General features: G+C 39.8%; 1 protein-coding gene across 1 annotated transcript; it reads left to right on the top strand.

Annotated features, from left to right (window-relative positions):
- Positions 1 to 6,309: 6,309 nt before the first annotated feature.
- On the top strand, positions 6,310 to 6,999 carry LOC116562278 (myosin light polypeptide 6-like). Its single transcript, XM_032294410.1, has one exon. It carries the CDS (start codon positions 6,355 to 6,357, stop codon positions 6,808 to 6,810), a length of 456 nt encoding a protein of 151 aa, XP_032150301.1. The 5' UTR covers positions 6,310 to 6,354; the 3' UTR covers positions 6,811 to 6,999.
- The last annotated feature ends 10,339 nt before the right edge of the window (positions 7,000 to 17,338 follow it).

Genomic DNA, 17,338 nt, shown 5'->3' with positions numbered 1-17,338 from the left:
TCAGCAGAAACGTTTGTTAAAATACCTGTCCTTATGTGGTGTTATATTAGATAACAAATATACCAACTGATTTAAACAGCTATGCCCCTACTTCTTGGGCTGTAATTTTTCATCACTTTTTCCCATTTTGGTGGATGTTTTTTAAACCACCTAAATGATATCATAATTTTCATTCTAGCTTTTAAAATAATGTGTTTGAAAATAATTTTTAAAGATTTTGTTTGCAAAGTGAAACAAAGATAAGTTGTGCTAATTCCAATAAAGTACGGAGGCCGTTGTTTTAGCAACATTCCTGGATCTCCCCTTGCTTAAGTGTCCAGCTCCTGGCACATGGAAACATCCCACATTAAAGCTTCCTTAATTCTGAACCATCCCATTTCTTTTACTGATGTCTTGTTTTGCTGCCTTCATGATGCTGAGTTCAGTTTTAGTGCCCATTTGTTCACCCTCACCTCCGTTTTCAGATTATATTCTATTTGCCTTCTCTAGCATGATATAGTGATTCTGTCAGAAAATCATAAAACACTCCCTTCAGTAAGTGTTGGGACACTTTTACCTTTTTATCTCCCTACCCTCCCAGAAAGTCTTGAGACTTGTTGAAGAAAGCAACCTTTGCCGAGGAGAACCAGGTATAGAAGCATGGTTACTAATGATGAAATACATATCTGAGCACTTGTTCACATGGGGAAATGGACTCAAAACTTTTCCTGCAGAAAATTCTGACTTTGCCTGCAGGTGTCTCCCTCCTCGTTAAGATGGCTGTCTATCAAAGCAAGAGTCCTGATTGGGAACCCAATTTCCGTTATATTAATAGATGATCAGCTTTACCACTAGTCTAACTTCTAATACATGTGGTTCTGTTCTTAATCAGCAATATAGAATATTTGTACTCTCCAAGGATCAGCAAACTTTCTGCAAAAGGTCAGATAATAAGTATTTTAGTCTTTGTTAGCCATATGACCCCTGCCCCAGCTACCCAGCTCTGCTGCTGTAGCGCAAAAGCAGCCATTGACAGTGTGAAAATGAGTGAAAATGGCTGTATTCGAATAAAACTTTACAAAAATGAGCAGCAGGCAGGATTCAGCCTGTGGGCCATTGTTTGCTATCCCCTCTTCTGGCCTTGGTTAGACAAACTGTTAGTCTGTTCAGCTATCATCAAAAGCTGGGCTGAGAAAAGTGCTATTTATGGAATATGATTAAGGGTCCCCTATATACGGTTTATCTAGAGCAGATGATAGATCTACTCCTCTAAGTAATCTAAGTTATAAGAATCACTTCCTGGATCTGATTCCCTCTTGTTTGTTCATATTCATAAATATATATATATATATAGTATTAGGCAGGTAGACCTTCTGCTGTAAGTCTGCCTTGTCTACAATAGAAATGCCAAATAGGCTGGCATGGTGGCTCATGCCTGTAATCCCACTTCTTTGACAAGAGGGTTGCTTAAGCCCGGGACTTCAAGGTTATGGTGACTGTGATGCACTCCACCCTAAGTGAAAGAGTGAGACCCTGTCTCAAGAAGAAAATACCCAGTATGAAGAATGGCCTCCTATAGCTGCTGATTTCAAGGAAAGGGTGTCTCAGTTCTAATGACACATGGGGATTAGCTACATGGAAAAATACAGGCACCAGATAAAGACAAGCTATTGAGCAAAACATGATAGAAATTCTCAAAAAGATTTATCTTTGCTCTTTCTTGCCTCTTTGTGTGTCATTCTACACCCTAATTTTATTCAAGTAATAGTTATCAGATGTCTGTTACGTGCAAGGCATGGTGCTATGCATTATCTCCTGAGAATATTCTTCTAATAGGAAGAAACACCTGATATAAATGAGTGGTATTTGTATTTGTTTTCCTGTCACATATAGTCCATTCCCTGGCATGTAGGAGATGCTCAATAAATATTTGTGCCTGAATTAATATCTCCTATTATAAATCAATAAATTTCTCTTTTTTTGGTAAATTGCCCTCTTGTGAATTCTATTAACATGCATCAGTGGATGAATTTTTTTATCTCCTTTTTGTTCTTAGTGGATGAATTTATAAATAAAACAAGCCATAGCTGATGTCCAACCAGGACCCCAAGGTGATTCCAAATAGCCTGTGATACCTAATGATTTTAACAGGATCACCAAATATCTTTTTCTTTCTCATAATGCCACATCCAGCACTTTAAATAAATACAGTATATGCATTTAGGAGAAAAGAAGTGAGAGCTAATTTGAGGGTTAGAAACAGGCAACTCTTTGCTGGCTAACAAAGCAGAACTTATATGTCTTTTTGAACATCTACTCAAGTTTCTGGTTTCTAATGTTGCACTAGAACTTTTTAAATGGAACTACTGTGAAATTGTAGTTACTTATATTTACAGATGAAAAACTGAATCCAAGAGAGATTAAGTCATTTATTTGAAGGAAGCCCTGACTTTCTCACTGTCTCTTTATATCAGAAATAAAGTTGTGGTTTAGGAGACTGATAGTTAGTTGGGTGTCCTATTTCTTTTGTCTTAAGTAAGATTATATATTCACTTGTATTATTTTCCATTTTCTCCCAATCGAGCCGCTTCACCATTGTACCGGATGAACATGACTTCGGAAATAAGTCTTCATTCATTTTAAACGGTAGTCATTTTTTATTTCACTGTAATCTATCTTTGTAAGATGCCAGCAATGACCTCTTAACCCCAGTTAGTGTCAACTATCAATGTAAGCACATTTGACTGAAGAAACTAACATTTTTAAACTCTCTCATCGCTAAGACTTAGTATTGAGTAAATCCTTAGTCCAGGCCTTTACATACATTCTCTTATGTGTTCCTCACAACATCCATGAGGAAGCTCCCATTACTGTCCTCAGAGACTTCAATGAGGAATTTAAAACTTGTGGGTAAGATGAAATGTTTTGTGAAGTATCAGAGCAAGCTGTGATATGAACTCAGTCCATCTAACAGATGTGCCTTTCACATCCCAAAGTGCTTCACGGTAGACTTGTATTATAGTTGAGGACATTACAAAAAATCATAAATTGTACTAAACTAAGAAATGACCACATGCAGTGTTTTCCAAAACTCTTTGAAACCACACTCCATAATGGGAAATGCATTTTACATTTCAGCCCAACACACACTACACGTGTGTGACAAAAGTAAAAATTGTGCGCTGTGATTTTTTTTTTTTTATGATTTTTCGTAATGGATCATAACCTATAGCTTGAAAAGTAATGATATAATGTGATTCTGTCCTCAGTGTCTATTCTTAGTGTGACAGCGTGACACGATAAGCCAGAGTTTCTTCTCACTTTTTCTAGCCAATCTATTCATTAACTTATCAAAAAACTACATACATGTGGAGTGTTTATTATGTCTCAGGTACAGTTCTAGTTCCCAGGACATACAAAGACGAGTAGGATTCCATCCTAGCCCTGGGATTCAAATGGGCAAGATGGACACAATTCTAATAACCTGTGGTAAGTGCTGTGCTGTCCGTATGAACAATGTGCTGTGGGAACAGAGAGGAGCAAGCAAGTGATTCTGTCTGTGAATGTCTAAGAAAGGCTTCATAAAGGAGCGACTTAAGAAATAGGGCATATGGAATGAATGAGAATATCCCAGGTGTAAGAGAGAAGAGCATTCCTGACAGAGCGAACTGCATATGCAAAGTCAGGGAGGTTTGCAAGCATTGAACTTGTTCCAACAACAGTAACAAAGAAGCTTAGTATAGCAAGAGTGTAGGTGTATATAGAGAGGTGAGGTGGGGCCCGTTGAAGACCTGTGCACCTTGCTAGAGAGGTTAGACTTTCTCCTTACACGGCGAGAGGACCAGAGAGGTTCCGAATCTAAGATATGTAAGATAGAATATTTGTGCTTTAGGATGACAATTCTGTCAGCTGTTTAAAGGATGGTGTGAAGGAAGGAAAGATTAGAGTTAGGAAATCCTTTGCGTTGCTTCATATGGGAAATAAAGACTTCAACTAAGACAGGAGTGATGAGTATGGAAAAGATGGTCTAATTCCAGAGCTCAGTTCCATTCAGTTTGTGAAACTTTTACTGACGTTTACCATATAGCAGGCTGCTAAACACTGTGATACCAAAAAAAAAAAGAACCTCGTCTCTGATTAAGTTTTTGTCCAGTGAGGAACAAAGACACACCAACAGATCACTTCAGTATGATAATGGCTAAGTGTTACAATAAAGGCTTGCAAAAGGTATGAAAGGAGCAAAGATGGGTTCATAACTCAGACTGAGGTTCATAAAGGCTTCCTGGGAGGGAAATGTCCAAGCGGAATCTAGGAAAATGAATGGGAGCTGGCCACAGGAAACGAAGGGCAAGGACGTTGCAGGCGGAGGGCTGGGGAGAGTCAGCCTGAGGGTCAGGGAACCACCAGGAACTGCATGGAGTCTCATGCTGCTGAGCTCAGTTGGGTGATGAGCGACATGAAGGAGCCTGGAGTCAGAGTGGAAAGTTCACCTGTGTTCCTGTAGTGGAACTTGTGGATTCATATGGAGCCTCTGAGTCATGCTAAGGAGGCTTGGACTTTATCCTGTTGGTGGTGGGGAGCCCACTGAAGAGTTTTAAAACATGAGGATGATGTGGGCAGCCTTGTGGCTTCAGTGGCTTATTCTGATAACAGTAGCTCCCTTTCGTTGAATGCTTATAACATGCCAAGCTGTGTTGTAAGCATTATGTATGTATCGCCTTGTTGAAACAACTCTGCTATTATTAGCCTCATTTCACAGGGAGGTTACTGACACACAGATTAAGTAACTTTCTCAAATTTACACAGTCAGTGGCAGATTGAGGACTTAATCCCCAGCGATCTGACAGTAACCCACAGTGATACTGCTAGGTAGATAGATGTGAGAGTGGCTGGACTCTAGGCAAGAGAGGATGATGAGCTACCCTGTGGTAACAGAGAAGGTCACTGATGAGTCAGCTTGGGCTGCCCCAGCAAAATACCATAGACTGGGCAGCGCAAGCAACAGAAATTTTCTCGCAGCTGTGGAGGCTGGAAGTCCTCCAGGTGCTATCAGGATTGGGTTCTGGTAAGGACGTTCTTCTGGGCTTGTATATCATCTTTTTTTTCTTTTTCTTCTTTTTTTCTTTCTTTCTTTATTTTATTTTATTTATTTATTTTTTTTTTTTGAGACTAGGTCTCACTCTGTTACCCAGGCTGGAGTGCAGTGGTATGATTATAGCTCTCTGCAGCCTCGAATTCCTGGGCTCAAGCCATCCTCCTGCCTCAGCCTCCTGAGGAGCTGGGACCACAGGTGTGTACCATCATGTCTATTTTATTTTTTTGTAGAGATGGGGTCTCACTAAATTGCCCAGGCTGGTCTCAAACTCCTGACCTCAAGTGATCCTCCCATCTCAGCTTCCTGAAGTACTGGGATTACAGGTGTGAACCCCTGTGCCCAGCTCTAGTCTCTTCTTATAAGGACACTGATCCTGTCAGATCAGGGCTCCACCTGTGACCTCATTGAACCTTGATTACTCCTTAGAGGTCACATCTCTAAATACAGACACATCAGGGGTTAGGCCTTCGACATATCAATTTGCGGGGACACAAAGTCCATGACAGTGACAATTCTGGAGAATATTTGGAGATAAAAGCACACATTGGTAATCGATTTGATGTGGGGAGTGAGGCAAAAGGAGGAGTTTAGGATGACTCTCAGGTTTCTCACAAAGATGCAGAGGAGGGATAAGCCTGTGGAGTTGAATGATCGGCAGTTTGGTTGAGGTTACTGTAACTTAGCACTTGGAAAGCTTCCAGGAGACAGTCTTGATGCTGATTTGAAGAGAGGCAGTGGTGTGTGTGGGTGGCAGTGGAAGCCACCAGCTAGGTCACATCACCTAGGGAAAACATGCCGAGTGAAAAGAGATGTAGGACTGCCAAGATGGAAAAATATTTACAAGGCAAGCAGAAGGAAGAAAAGGGAGGCTTAAGAAATAACAGACCTTTATCTCTGAATCCAAAGGAAGAGAGAATTCCAAGCAATAGGGAGTGGTGGACACATTCTTCAGCCTCTTTGTATCAGATTTGTATTCTTAGGTGAGAAAAGGGAACAGGCTTAGAATCATAGCTTTTTATTGCCCAATAAGACCAAAGAGATGATTTTATAATTCCTTATTCTACAAACAAGGAAGCTGAAGCCCTACAAAGCTTTGTGATTTGTCTCTTTCATGGTAGAGACAGGACTAGAATTTAGGTCTCCAAAGCCTTTTGACTTCAATCCAGTGCTTTTTACGGTACATCAAATAAAATCCACCATTGTAGGGTTTGAAAATTGGGTCTATGTTATTAAAAATTACACTAAATGAGGAAAAGGTGCCGCAGAGCTGAGCAGTCAAGATGTGTGACTTCACCGAAGACCAGACCGCAGAGTTCAAGGAGGCCTTCCAGCTGTTTGACCGAACAGGTGATGGCAAGATCCTGTACAGCCAGTGTGGGGACGTGATGAGGGCCCTGGGCCAGAACCCCACCAACGCCGAGGTGCTCAAGGTCCTGGGGAACCCCAAGAGTGATGAGATGAATGTGAAGGTGCTGGACTTTGAGCACTTTCTGCCCATGCTGCAGACAGTGGCCAAGAACAAGGACCAGGGCACCTATGAGGATTATGTCGAAGGACTTCGGGTTTTTGACAAGGAAGGAAATGGCACCGTCATGGGTGCTGAAATCAGGCATGTTCTTGTCACACTGGGTGAGAAGATGACAGAGGAAGAAGTAGAGATGCTGGTGGCAGGGCACGAGGACAGCAATGGTTGTATCGACTACGAAGAGCTCGTCCGCATGGTGTTGAATGGCTGAGGACCTTCCCAGTCTTCCCAGAGTCTGTGCCTTTCCCTGTGTGAATTTTGTATCTAGCCTGAAGGCTCCCTAGGCTATCTTGTCTCAGCACCTTTCCCATCTTGTCTCTCTTGGATGATGTTTGCCATCAGCATTCACCAAATAAAACTTGCTCTCTGGGGGAAAAAAAAAAAAAAAAAAAAAAAAAAATTACACTAAATGGAGAAAGAAGTGTCCAAATTTTATTTGAATATGCATTTGGGGAGAGGAAGACATAGTATAGTGTAGAAAATCTTTAAGACTTTGTTTAAGAGGAAAGAATACCAGTGTTGGCCTTGAATGGGGACAACGAGATTGACTAGTGGAAGAGGGCCTAGAGACAGGGATTCTGTTTTTAACATATTCAGAGCGGAAATGGCATTTTGCCAGTGGCTCCTGTTACACCCTGAGCACATTAAAACAATTTTTTTTTTTAGAGATAGGGTCTTGCTCTGTTACTCAGGCTGAGTCATAGCTTATTGCAGCCTCAAACTCCTGAGCTCAAGGGATCCTCCTGCCTCAGCCTCTGGAATAGCTGGATTATAGATGGGCATCACCATGCCCCTGAGCACTCATTTTTAAATGTGATTCCATGTTAAGTTTTTTCCTATCATTGACTAACCCCACATTAGATACATAGCAGTACGTATTATTAGAAAATTAATTTTAAGTCAGTACCTTATTATAGGCTTGAAACTGACAAACTTCATTACTTGGGGAGAGGAGTGGGTTTTTGTACAGGATTTCAAAATTGCCTTCAGCCACGGAGACTCCCTTAAGTGAAAATTTCTGTCAGTAATAGAGTTTATCTTAGAATTCAGTTAATGGAGTATATATTGAGTATCTACTATAAATGAACCATGATGTTAAGCACTTCAGGAGGTATTAATGAATTGAACAAAGTCCCTATGTAAGACATGCATGGCCTGTTGCTAGAGTGAAGGAACAATGTCATGTGAACCTTTAGATTCACAGATATTTTAATGGGGTCAGTGTAGTCAACAGGGCCAGCGCATCCTCTTCAGTACTTACTGAAAATATGAGATGACTTTGAGCTATATTTATCACTTTCAAATTTTAAAAAACACAAACTAAAGCAGGTTTAACCACCATCATGGTTTGTGTGCTAATTGCTTTCTTGTTTTTATTAGCTAAATAAGCATGAACTTGACAACATAATATAAAAGGCTACCATTTTTTCATTTTATAACTTGATGGCGTGAATATGTTTATGCTGACATTTAAAATAATAAACATATGCACATCATGCAGATACTCTTACTCAGAGTTTGTATTTTTGGTAGATGTTAATATATCAATTAAGATAGAATTATACAGAATAACTGATTCCCCAACAGACATATCTTTGGCACCAGGCCATTAATAGAATTTTTATGTAGTATATGCATATTACAAAGGGTGCATTATAAAGAAAATAAACCAAGCTAGGTTCCTAGAAATCTAGGAACCTAGCTTGGTGTATTTAATGCAAATATTAAATTAAAAAGCCTAGTTAGCATGCAGCTAGCATCATAAAAATAATTTTCACATATAACTATAGTAGTATCATTTTTGCATTAAGGACAGCCCTCTACAAAATTACAAAGTATGTAGGTATCTTGGCACAACCCATAACATTTGTTATTCCAGATATGACAGTTCTTACCACTGAAGGCAGTTCATGAAAAGTTTGATCCATAATTCTGCACTAGTCAAGACTTTCAGTAGAATGGGCACCTTATTACATTCATTCTTATGTTCCTATTTCCTAACAGGGTCATGAAAATTAGCATTTCTCAATGAAAGTTTATTAAAATGAATGCATTCTGCTAAAAGTAAACTTTAAGAAGAAATTTTGACTGTCGATAACATTACCATAGTGCTATTATCATAAGATAATTCAGTTAGCAACCATTTATTGAACATCATCTATATGTAAAGAGTGTGTTAGCACTGGGAATACAAAACTTAATAAGACCAGCCTTCAACAGTGGGATTAGGGAACAGTGGATAGAAGAGGCAAAAGAACTTCAAATAGCTGTAATAAAGGGGAAAGATAGTAATGCTATCACAGAAACATCTGCAAACAAGATACTGTTATGCTATTAGAAAAGTAAAGAGTGCGGTGGGAGCCCAGAAGAGAAATTAATTCCAGTTCGAGGTAGGAGTGTTTGTCAAGATTTCACATGGGAAGTGGCTTTTGAGTTAAACTTTGAGCATCTCACTGGCATCTTGGGCATCTCACATCCACTGTGTCCATACATGTATTCATCATTTATTAATAATTTTCCTCTTCCTCCCATTCTTCCCCAGCCTGCATGTCTGATAGTCTTGAACATGATTACTGATACTGCTGGGTCCTTCCTTTTAGAAAATGCTAGATTAGGCCTGGTGCGGTGGCTTACGCATGTAATCCCAGCACTTCGAGAGGCTGAGGTGGATAGATCACTTGAGCCCAGGAGTTCCAGATCAGCCTGGACAATATGGTGAAACCTCGTCTCTACAAAAAAATACCAAAAAAAATTAGCCAGGTGTGTTGGCACAAGCCTGTAGTTTGTGCTACTTGGGAGGCTCAAGTGGGAGGATCACCTGAGCCCATCAGGTTGAGGCTGCAGTGAGCCACGATCACACCATTGCACTCCCACCTGGGGGGCACAGTGAGACCCTTTCTCCAAAAAAAAAACAAAAGAAAATGCTAGATTCATTTGACTCCCCTCCAATATTCATTTGGTCACTATAGTTATGTGAAGTTTTGAATAATTTCTAATTTTTTTATTGATATGGTATGTACATAATGAAAAGCTTATCAGAATTTGAGTATATCAATCTACTCATCAAATATTTTTAAAAATGTTTAATTATACACAGAAATGTCCCACTTGGAAACAATTCACTCATTTTTTTTTTTTTTTTTTTTTTTGCACATTAAAAATTTTGATTCTGATTTCTAAAAATCAGAAAATCATAAAGAGAAGCTATTTTGGTATACAATTATGACAATATTTTTATTTTAAATGATACTGTCCTTCTAAGAATGTATTTCTGTTAATTTGTCCTTATCTCTATAGAACCCTAAAATTGTAGCACTATTTTAGTGCTTCTAGAGAGTAGTAATACGTTTCTGCTGCCATTTGGAGGAGCCTGCATCACAGAGTAATGAGTGGAGTCTGACTTACAAAGATGCCTCCTTTGAAATTCAGACCCCCCAGAAGAATTTGCAATCAAATTCCTATAATTAATGAATTGTGTCTTCTAGATTCCTTTAAGTACTACATCTAATGGAAGTTACAATTACAACTTAATTATTTTGTAGAGATTCTGATGATGTGCTTATACCACTGAAACAAAAGATATTCTGAAAACTGAAAGTGAAACTGTCAGCCCTTGGCATCTGTAGTTAACAAACTACTTAGAGTTTTGTTGCTAGATATCTAGATAATTGTGAGAATAAGCCAAGAGTGTGGGAGGCTGCTGTGCTCTTCTAATGAAATGGCTTAAGTTTTGCCAAAATCCATGAAGGGGAATCACGGTCTCTTTTAATCCAAAGTTTTAAATAATACCCACAAATAACTTATTCTTTAGAGTGACCTTTGGAATTAGAGAAAGCAGAAATGTATTAAAATGTGTTTCATTCACTTTTTCCTGATCCTTATACCAGAATCACTTAGTCACTAAGAATTAGCAAAGTTCATTGGTAAGAGATTTACCCTTCTGATATCTTGCTCTAGTGAAATACTAGAAAAATGTTTTAAAAGTAAAAGGCAGATGTGAGAGCTAAAGGAAGTTTCAGTTAGTTAGCAGAGTTGCATTAAAATAATCCTGCTATGATCATGAAGTCTTGAATTCAAATTTTGCCTTTGCTGATATAATGCTAATTAGATATTTTACTTAATTTTTGAATTTTCATTATAAATAACCCAGCTTCTATCAACAAAGTGAAGACATTGCATTTAGAATTGCCTTCAAAATGCAATCAATTCTGACATCATTACAAAATGTAGCTGAATGCTCTCTAAAAGCCAAGTTGGGCACTTTATCTCTGAGATGTCCTTGCATTCTATTGCAGCTATTTTCTGACATGTGTGTGGGAGGAAAGATATTTCCTACTTTGAGAGTTTATCAACACACTTATCCTAATACCATGAACAGCCCCACCTCTGCCTGGCATTGTTGTATACTTGCTGTCGTCACATTCATTCTTCAAGTTTTAACTGGAAGTCACTTCTTTGAAGTCATGCTTACTCTCCCATCATAAACTTGCAAAATTAGGCCTGAAGCTATTTTATTACCTTCCAAGTAATATCTGCTATTCGGGTATCCACCAACACAGAAACAGCCTCAGGTGTAGTCTCATGGTGTAGACAGCTGAGTTTATCATACACTAAATTTACTAAAGGCAAATATAAACGTAGCATTCCATAAAATTATTTTAATATATATATGAAACTCACTAAAATTGTAGGAATATAAATATTAACTACTATGGTACTATAAAAATATAAAGTAAGACTTCTAAAATACATATACTCTTCATTTGTTAAGCTTCCTTAATCTTGAACTATTTTCATTTTCTGCTTAGCTAATCTTAGTTTTCTGTAGACTTGAGTAGATTTAAATGTTTTTCATGAACCTGTTTGTGGCTTCAAAACCACTAGGCACTATGCCAGCTATTAAAGGTAGATTTTTATGCTGCAGCTTAATTGTCCATGTAAAACTTGGCCATTTTTTGCTAATCCCGGAAGAGGGCTTGCTCACAATCATATTATTTTTTTAAGTTGTCAGACTTGATACATTGTTTTGTCTTACCAAAATCAAAATAAAATAATACAGAATAAAATGACCATATATATAAAAAATTTCCTTGTGGCTGTGCATTCCTTATCGGAATAAGATTTTTCTTCCACCATCTAGCTAGCTACTCGTATTCTTTTAAATTTGAATTTATGAAAATATGTATAACGAACACACACATTTATTCATGAGCCTGACTTTTGAACATGACTATTTTTAAAAGGCCTATGATACTATTTTTTCAGAATTGATTTATGTGAAAAATCTTACAAGAATATGAACATGAAAGCACATTAGGTAATATATTTCGAGAATTGCCTTTAAGAAGAAGGAATTGCATGAAATTAGAACTCTCCCAGAAAATACAGAATATAGAACCATCATCCCTGTGGAGGATGGCCCTTATGTATTTAATGGTGTCTTGGTAGAGTGCTTAACACGGTGACATGAAAAGATGGCCATTTAATAATAGCTTTTAATAACCAGGAGATGAACTTCCTTTGATATGAAGAAGTAACCAAAACTGTGCTTTTATTCTTACCATTCCTACGGGTGTAGGAAGCAGAGCTTTTAATACAGTGCTTAAACAAGAAAACTGCACAGAAAATCAGAAGTGTACCATGTAGAAAGATGATTTGCAAAAGCCCAGTTACATGAAGGATATGTAAGTAGAGCCCTGTGTGTCAGTGTGTGGATGCAAATTGATCAAGTTGAACACTTACTGCAATTGTTTGTCAGAAAGCTAAGTGACCATAAAGATGCAGAAGTTCAAAGTGAAAAAGTCACCTTAGACCAAGTAAAATGAGAATCCAGTTGTCCATTAAGGCAGTTTTGCGATGCCTGAAAGTTTTCACTAGCATCTGGAAATTCGTAAGTGGATTTTGTAGAGAACGAGGACTTGAATCATTACTTGCTGTGTTTTTTATTTTTAATAGCAAAAAAGCCTCACTGTGTTAACCAGGCTGGGCTTAAACTCCTGGCCTCAAGTGATCCACCCATCTTGGCCTCCCAAAGTGCTGGGAGTAATACGCATGAGCCATGAGTGTACTTGCTTAGGCAGAGCGTGGCTTCCAGACAATGCCTTAGACTTCTTTTTCCCTCCTACTCTGTCTTGTGAGTCATCAAAACCAGTGTGCTGTCCTTCACTTACAAAGAAATCACTGTTGACCCATCAAGGGGGAATGCGCTGGGTTTGTAATCATCTGTTCTGCCTTCTCCCGTCTTCCTCCTACCAAAGCCCATGCAGTTACAAACTTCTGGGCAGGCTAGGGAACTGTTGCTGCTGGCTGCAGATCAGGATCTACAGAGATAAAACGCGTGACCTCTAGCCTCATGAACACAAGCGCCGATTCAGGTTGCAAAGTATTTACATTTGGTTTTGGTGTCTTAAAGCCTTCTTATTTACATTTCTTATCTAATCTTTCCTCCTCCTCTACAGTTTTCTGCTGCCTGGTAACTTACACATTCTGCTCTTTATCCATGAGCGCGCACTCTGGGAAAGGTAGTATAGGAAAGACGTTGACGTGGTTAAGAGCAGCGGCCGTGGAAACGAGACTCAGAGTAGTTCGACAGGTGAGGCGCTTGCTAACATGTTTTCTCAGTGTTCTCATCTGTGAAATGGGGATAATGCCTACCTCCCAGAATCTTGGAGAGGTTAAACAAAGTAAAGTATTTAAGGTGCTTAGTACACTGTCTAGCATGTACAAATGCATGCTAGATAACCAAAATGAAAAAGGAACTAGACTTGTGTACACTAAGATTGATGTGTTTAACGTAAGGATAATGTCTTATCCCACAAAAACTCACTTTTTTGACAGGTTATAAAGACATAATCTCTAGTTATGGACTGAGGAATAGTAACAGTTGGTGGAAAGAGGCCATATTTGAAATGGCCTGTCCCAGCACTCTATAATCATATGTCTGTTCTGCTTAATACAGAACTATACACCTTTAACAACCTCTTTTTGCTGCTTATGACTGGGCTATGTCCTAGGATGAAGGAGTCTTGCTCTGTCGCCCAGGCTGGAGTGCAGTGGCGTGATCTCAGCTCACTACAACCTCCACCTCCCGGGTTCAAGCAATTCTTCTGCCTCTGCCCACCAAGTAGCTGGAATTACAGGTCACAACACCACGCCCAGCTAATTTTTGTATTTTTAATAGAGATGGGGTTTCACCATGTTGGCCAAGTTGGTCTCAAACTTCCAACCTCAAGTGATCTGCCTGCCTTGGCCTCCCAAAGTGCTGGGATTACAGGTCTGAGCCACTATGCCTGGCCCTGTTTTTATTTTTTTACACTGTGTATTAGAGTCATAATACTGCCACTGCCATAACAAATGATACACAAACTTAGTGGCTTAAAACAACAGAAATTGATTCTTCACAGTCCTGGAGGCCAGAAGTTCAAAATCAAGGTGTCAGCAGAGTTGGCTTCTTCTGGAGGCTCTGAGGGAGATCATCCCATGCATCTCTCCTGGCTTCTGGTTGTAGACAGTCCTTGGCATTCCTTGACTTGTAAGTGCATCTGTGCTTCCTTCTTCACAAGGCCCTCCCCCCTGTGTCTGTCCCACACTTCCTCTACCTTTCTTTTGTAAGGACATATGTCATTGGATTTAGGGCCCATCCTAAATCCAGGATGATCTTATCTCAAGATTCACAAAGACCTTTTTTTAAATTTTCTCCCAAGAAAAATAGTGTCACTCTGTCACCCAGGCTGGAGTGCGGTGGCGTGATCATAGCTCACTGCAGCCTTGAATTCCTTGGGTTCGAGCGATCCTTCTGCCTCAGCCTCTCAAGTAGCTGGAACTTCAGGTGCATGCCACCATACCTAGCTAATTTTTTATTGTTTATAGAGATGGGGGTCTTAATGCCTAGGCTTGGCCTCAAAGCTCTGGGACTACAGGTGCACATGACTGTACTTAGCCCCATTTTTCCAAATAATGTCACATCCACAGGTTCTAGGGTTAACACATGAACATACCTTTTTGGAGGGCCACCATTTGGCCCACTACACACTAGGTAAGAGAGAAAAAACAGAATCTGGAAGAATGGGAGGATGAGCTGCTATGAGAAATTATATCCTGAAGATTCCACCCAGGGGGAACGCTAGAGCTTCATTGCCCATATGTTGTCATGGGACCATTTAAGTTAATTTTCTAGGTGTAATTAAGCACCTGCCCTATGGGCGAGCCTTCATCTTCAGCTGCAGGAGCACAGCAGTTGGGATTTGCCCAATTGTCTTTTTCAAGAGTGTCAATGCTGTTTAGTTCCCGGGGAACTATATTTGGGTAAAGAGCAAGCAAGGGAGCTAGAAGTACGTTCATGTGGTGTGTGTCTGGATGTCGTGATGGGTGTTGTCACAAGACAGGGCTGTAGAAGACTTCAGCAGTCATCCATACGTTCACCTCTCAGCTGCCTCACCATCCCCACCCTCTTTTCAGCAGGCATTTCCTGGGCCTCAAGTGTGTGTGACGAGAAATTTGGTTAACAAGTGAAATCAGTGGTTAACGAGTTTTAAAGTAAGATTATGTTCTGGACATTTTTGGTTTTTCTTTGAATGGAGCACTGGAAATTGACTACAAGGGCTGAATGAGGAAAGATAAAGAAATCATCTAATTTTGTTCACCACAGTAGTTTGACTTATGACCACAGAAAGAACAAGTGCTGATACCAGGGCAGTTTGCCTGAGACTTGGAACTAGTAACTCTACTAAAATGCTTTGGAATGGTAGTTCAAGAAAACCCAGAGTGGTAGAGAGCTGTGACTTTGGGATGAATTTTTCTACCAACTTGCATAGCAAGCTGCCCACCAAAGCAGTGAGTACTGCACAAATGTTTTGAAATTAAAACTTGTGTTCATCAAATCTCTAAATCAAGATATCCTCCACGTTAGCTACTACATGATTCCTTTTCGAATCTGTGGTTCTTATCACAGTTCCTATTTAGGTGATGTTTAACTAGCCAATTATTTCATATATTTCACCACTGCTTACCTTTTAAGGTGCTCTAATTGTTTTTTATAAAGACCAAAATTTTGAGGAAGCAAATGACCTGGCCTAAATGCTAGCTTGGGTGGGTATAACCTCTTTGTCATACAGAATAACTGCTTGTGGTCATGGTAAGAAGAGATGAAAATTAAATGCATGGTTTCAAGGTGGGTATAAATTGGATCAAGATATTGCTTCAAAGCAGGGGTCAGCAAACCCAGCCTGTTTCTGTGTGGCCTACAGGCTAAAAATAGTTGTTACATTTTAAATGGTTGGGAAAAAATCAAAAGAAGAATATTTCATGACACATGAAAAGTTTATGAAATTCAGATTTGAAAATTCAAGATTTATTGGAACACACCTCTTCATGCACGTTTTGTGCAGGACTGCTTTTGCCCTACAGTGGCACAGCCTATAGTTGTGACAGAAACATGTGACCCAGAAAGTCTAAAACATTTGCTCTCTGACCCCTTACAGAGGAAGTTTGCCAACCACTGCTATAGAGCCTGTGTTTGATAAGATTGTTGATGTTTGAAGCTTAGTACTATATATTGAGAAGTTGAGTGTGTCCCCTCAAGCTCTGGTTTCACCTGAGAGAAGTGGGGACTCAGTGTATCAAATATTAATGGCAAAACCACAATTACTGTTGCACCAACCTTACTGGTGGCCAAGCTTCCCTCCTGCACACCAAGGGTGGAGTACGAGCCCTTGTCAGCTGGGCAGTGTCCATGGCACTCAGAAAATGGCCCATAGCCAACTGGGCCAGGCAGGCAAGCCACCGTCTGACTAGGACCCTGCCACCAGCATCACTGACAGACGCCCAATGCCACCAGTGCTGGGAATTATTTCTAAGTGGTCCTTGCATCTTTGCAAAAGAACTTCAAGGGCCATGGTCCTGGGAGGAATTTTCTGGTTGGCCATAGGCCAACCTAGATCACAATGCCCATACCTACTTGTTAGAATTAATAGGAGAGTGAGTGACACTTGACTCACTCTTTATTTGCTGCTTTTCACCTCACCCCTCCCGTCATGATACACAAAGAGATCTCACCTAAATGAGAAGGCATGCTAGGCAGCCAGAGAGTAAATATCAGACATCTTTTTTGCTCCTCTGAGTGTGGTCCATGGACCAGCAGCATCAGTGTCCTCTGGAAGCATATCAGACATGCAGACCCAGACATCACCAAATCAGAATTTGCATTTTAACAAGATCTCCAGGTAATATTTGCTTATGTGTTAAAAACTGACAGGCAGTGCAAATGAAGTCCTAATTTGGCAGGATTTCAGGCAATATTATGAAATAAAAGGAAGTATTTAGGCAGTTTGGGCACATATATTTTTGGCCCTGGTTGGTCACCCAGAAGCACAACAGGTCTGCCTGGCAGTCTATGCCCCTGAGTAATGCCTGCTTTGTATAATTTCTTTCTTATTTAAGCCCTCAGATTTAGAACCTCCAAAATTATAGCATTCCCCTTGACAGCGCACTAGGAGCCCTGGTGGTAAAAGTGGATGGTGAGACAGTGGCCATCTGGATGTGTGGATTGTTTGTAAATGACAGCTTGCCTGTGTAGGTCACAGGGCCAAAAACTGTTTTAAAGAGACAAAGGTGAGGTATTGACCACTAATACAAAGTCAGAAATGGAACCTTAATATGAACCCAGTCACCCTTGGATTCAAACCTTAGTTCTGTCTCTTATTTTGTGATTTTTATATAACGTACATAACCTTCCTGAGCCC

This window comes from Sapajus apella, unplaced genomic scaffold (genome assembly GCF_009761245.1).
Source record: "Sapajus apella isolate SASKATOON/1434 unplaced genomic scaffold, GSC_monkey_1.0 scaffold32, whole genome shotgun sequence".
In the NCBI taxonomy this organism is placed as follows: domain Eukaryota; kingdom Metazoa; phylum Chordata; class Mammalia; order Primates; family Cebidae; genus Sapajus; species Sapajus apella.
The sequence above is the reverse complement of the archived record's forward strand: the minus strand, read 5'-3'. Positions and strand labels throughout refer to the sequence as shown.

Excerpts from the sequence above, each read along its gene's own strand:
- LOC116562278 (XM_032294410.1), top strand. The coding sequence starts at position 6,355 with ATGTGTGACTTCACCGAAGACCAGACCGCAGAGTTCAAGGAGGCCTTC.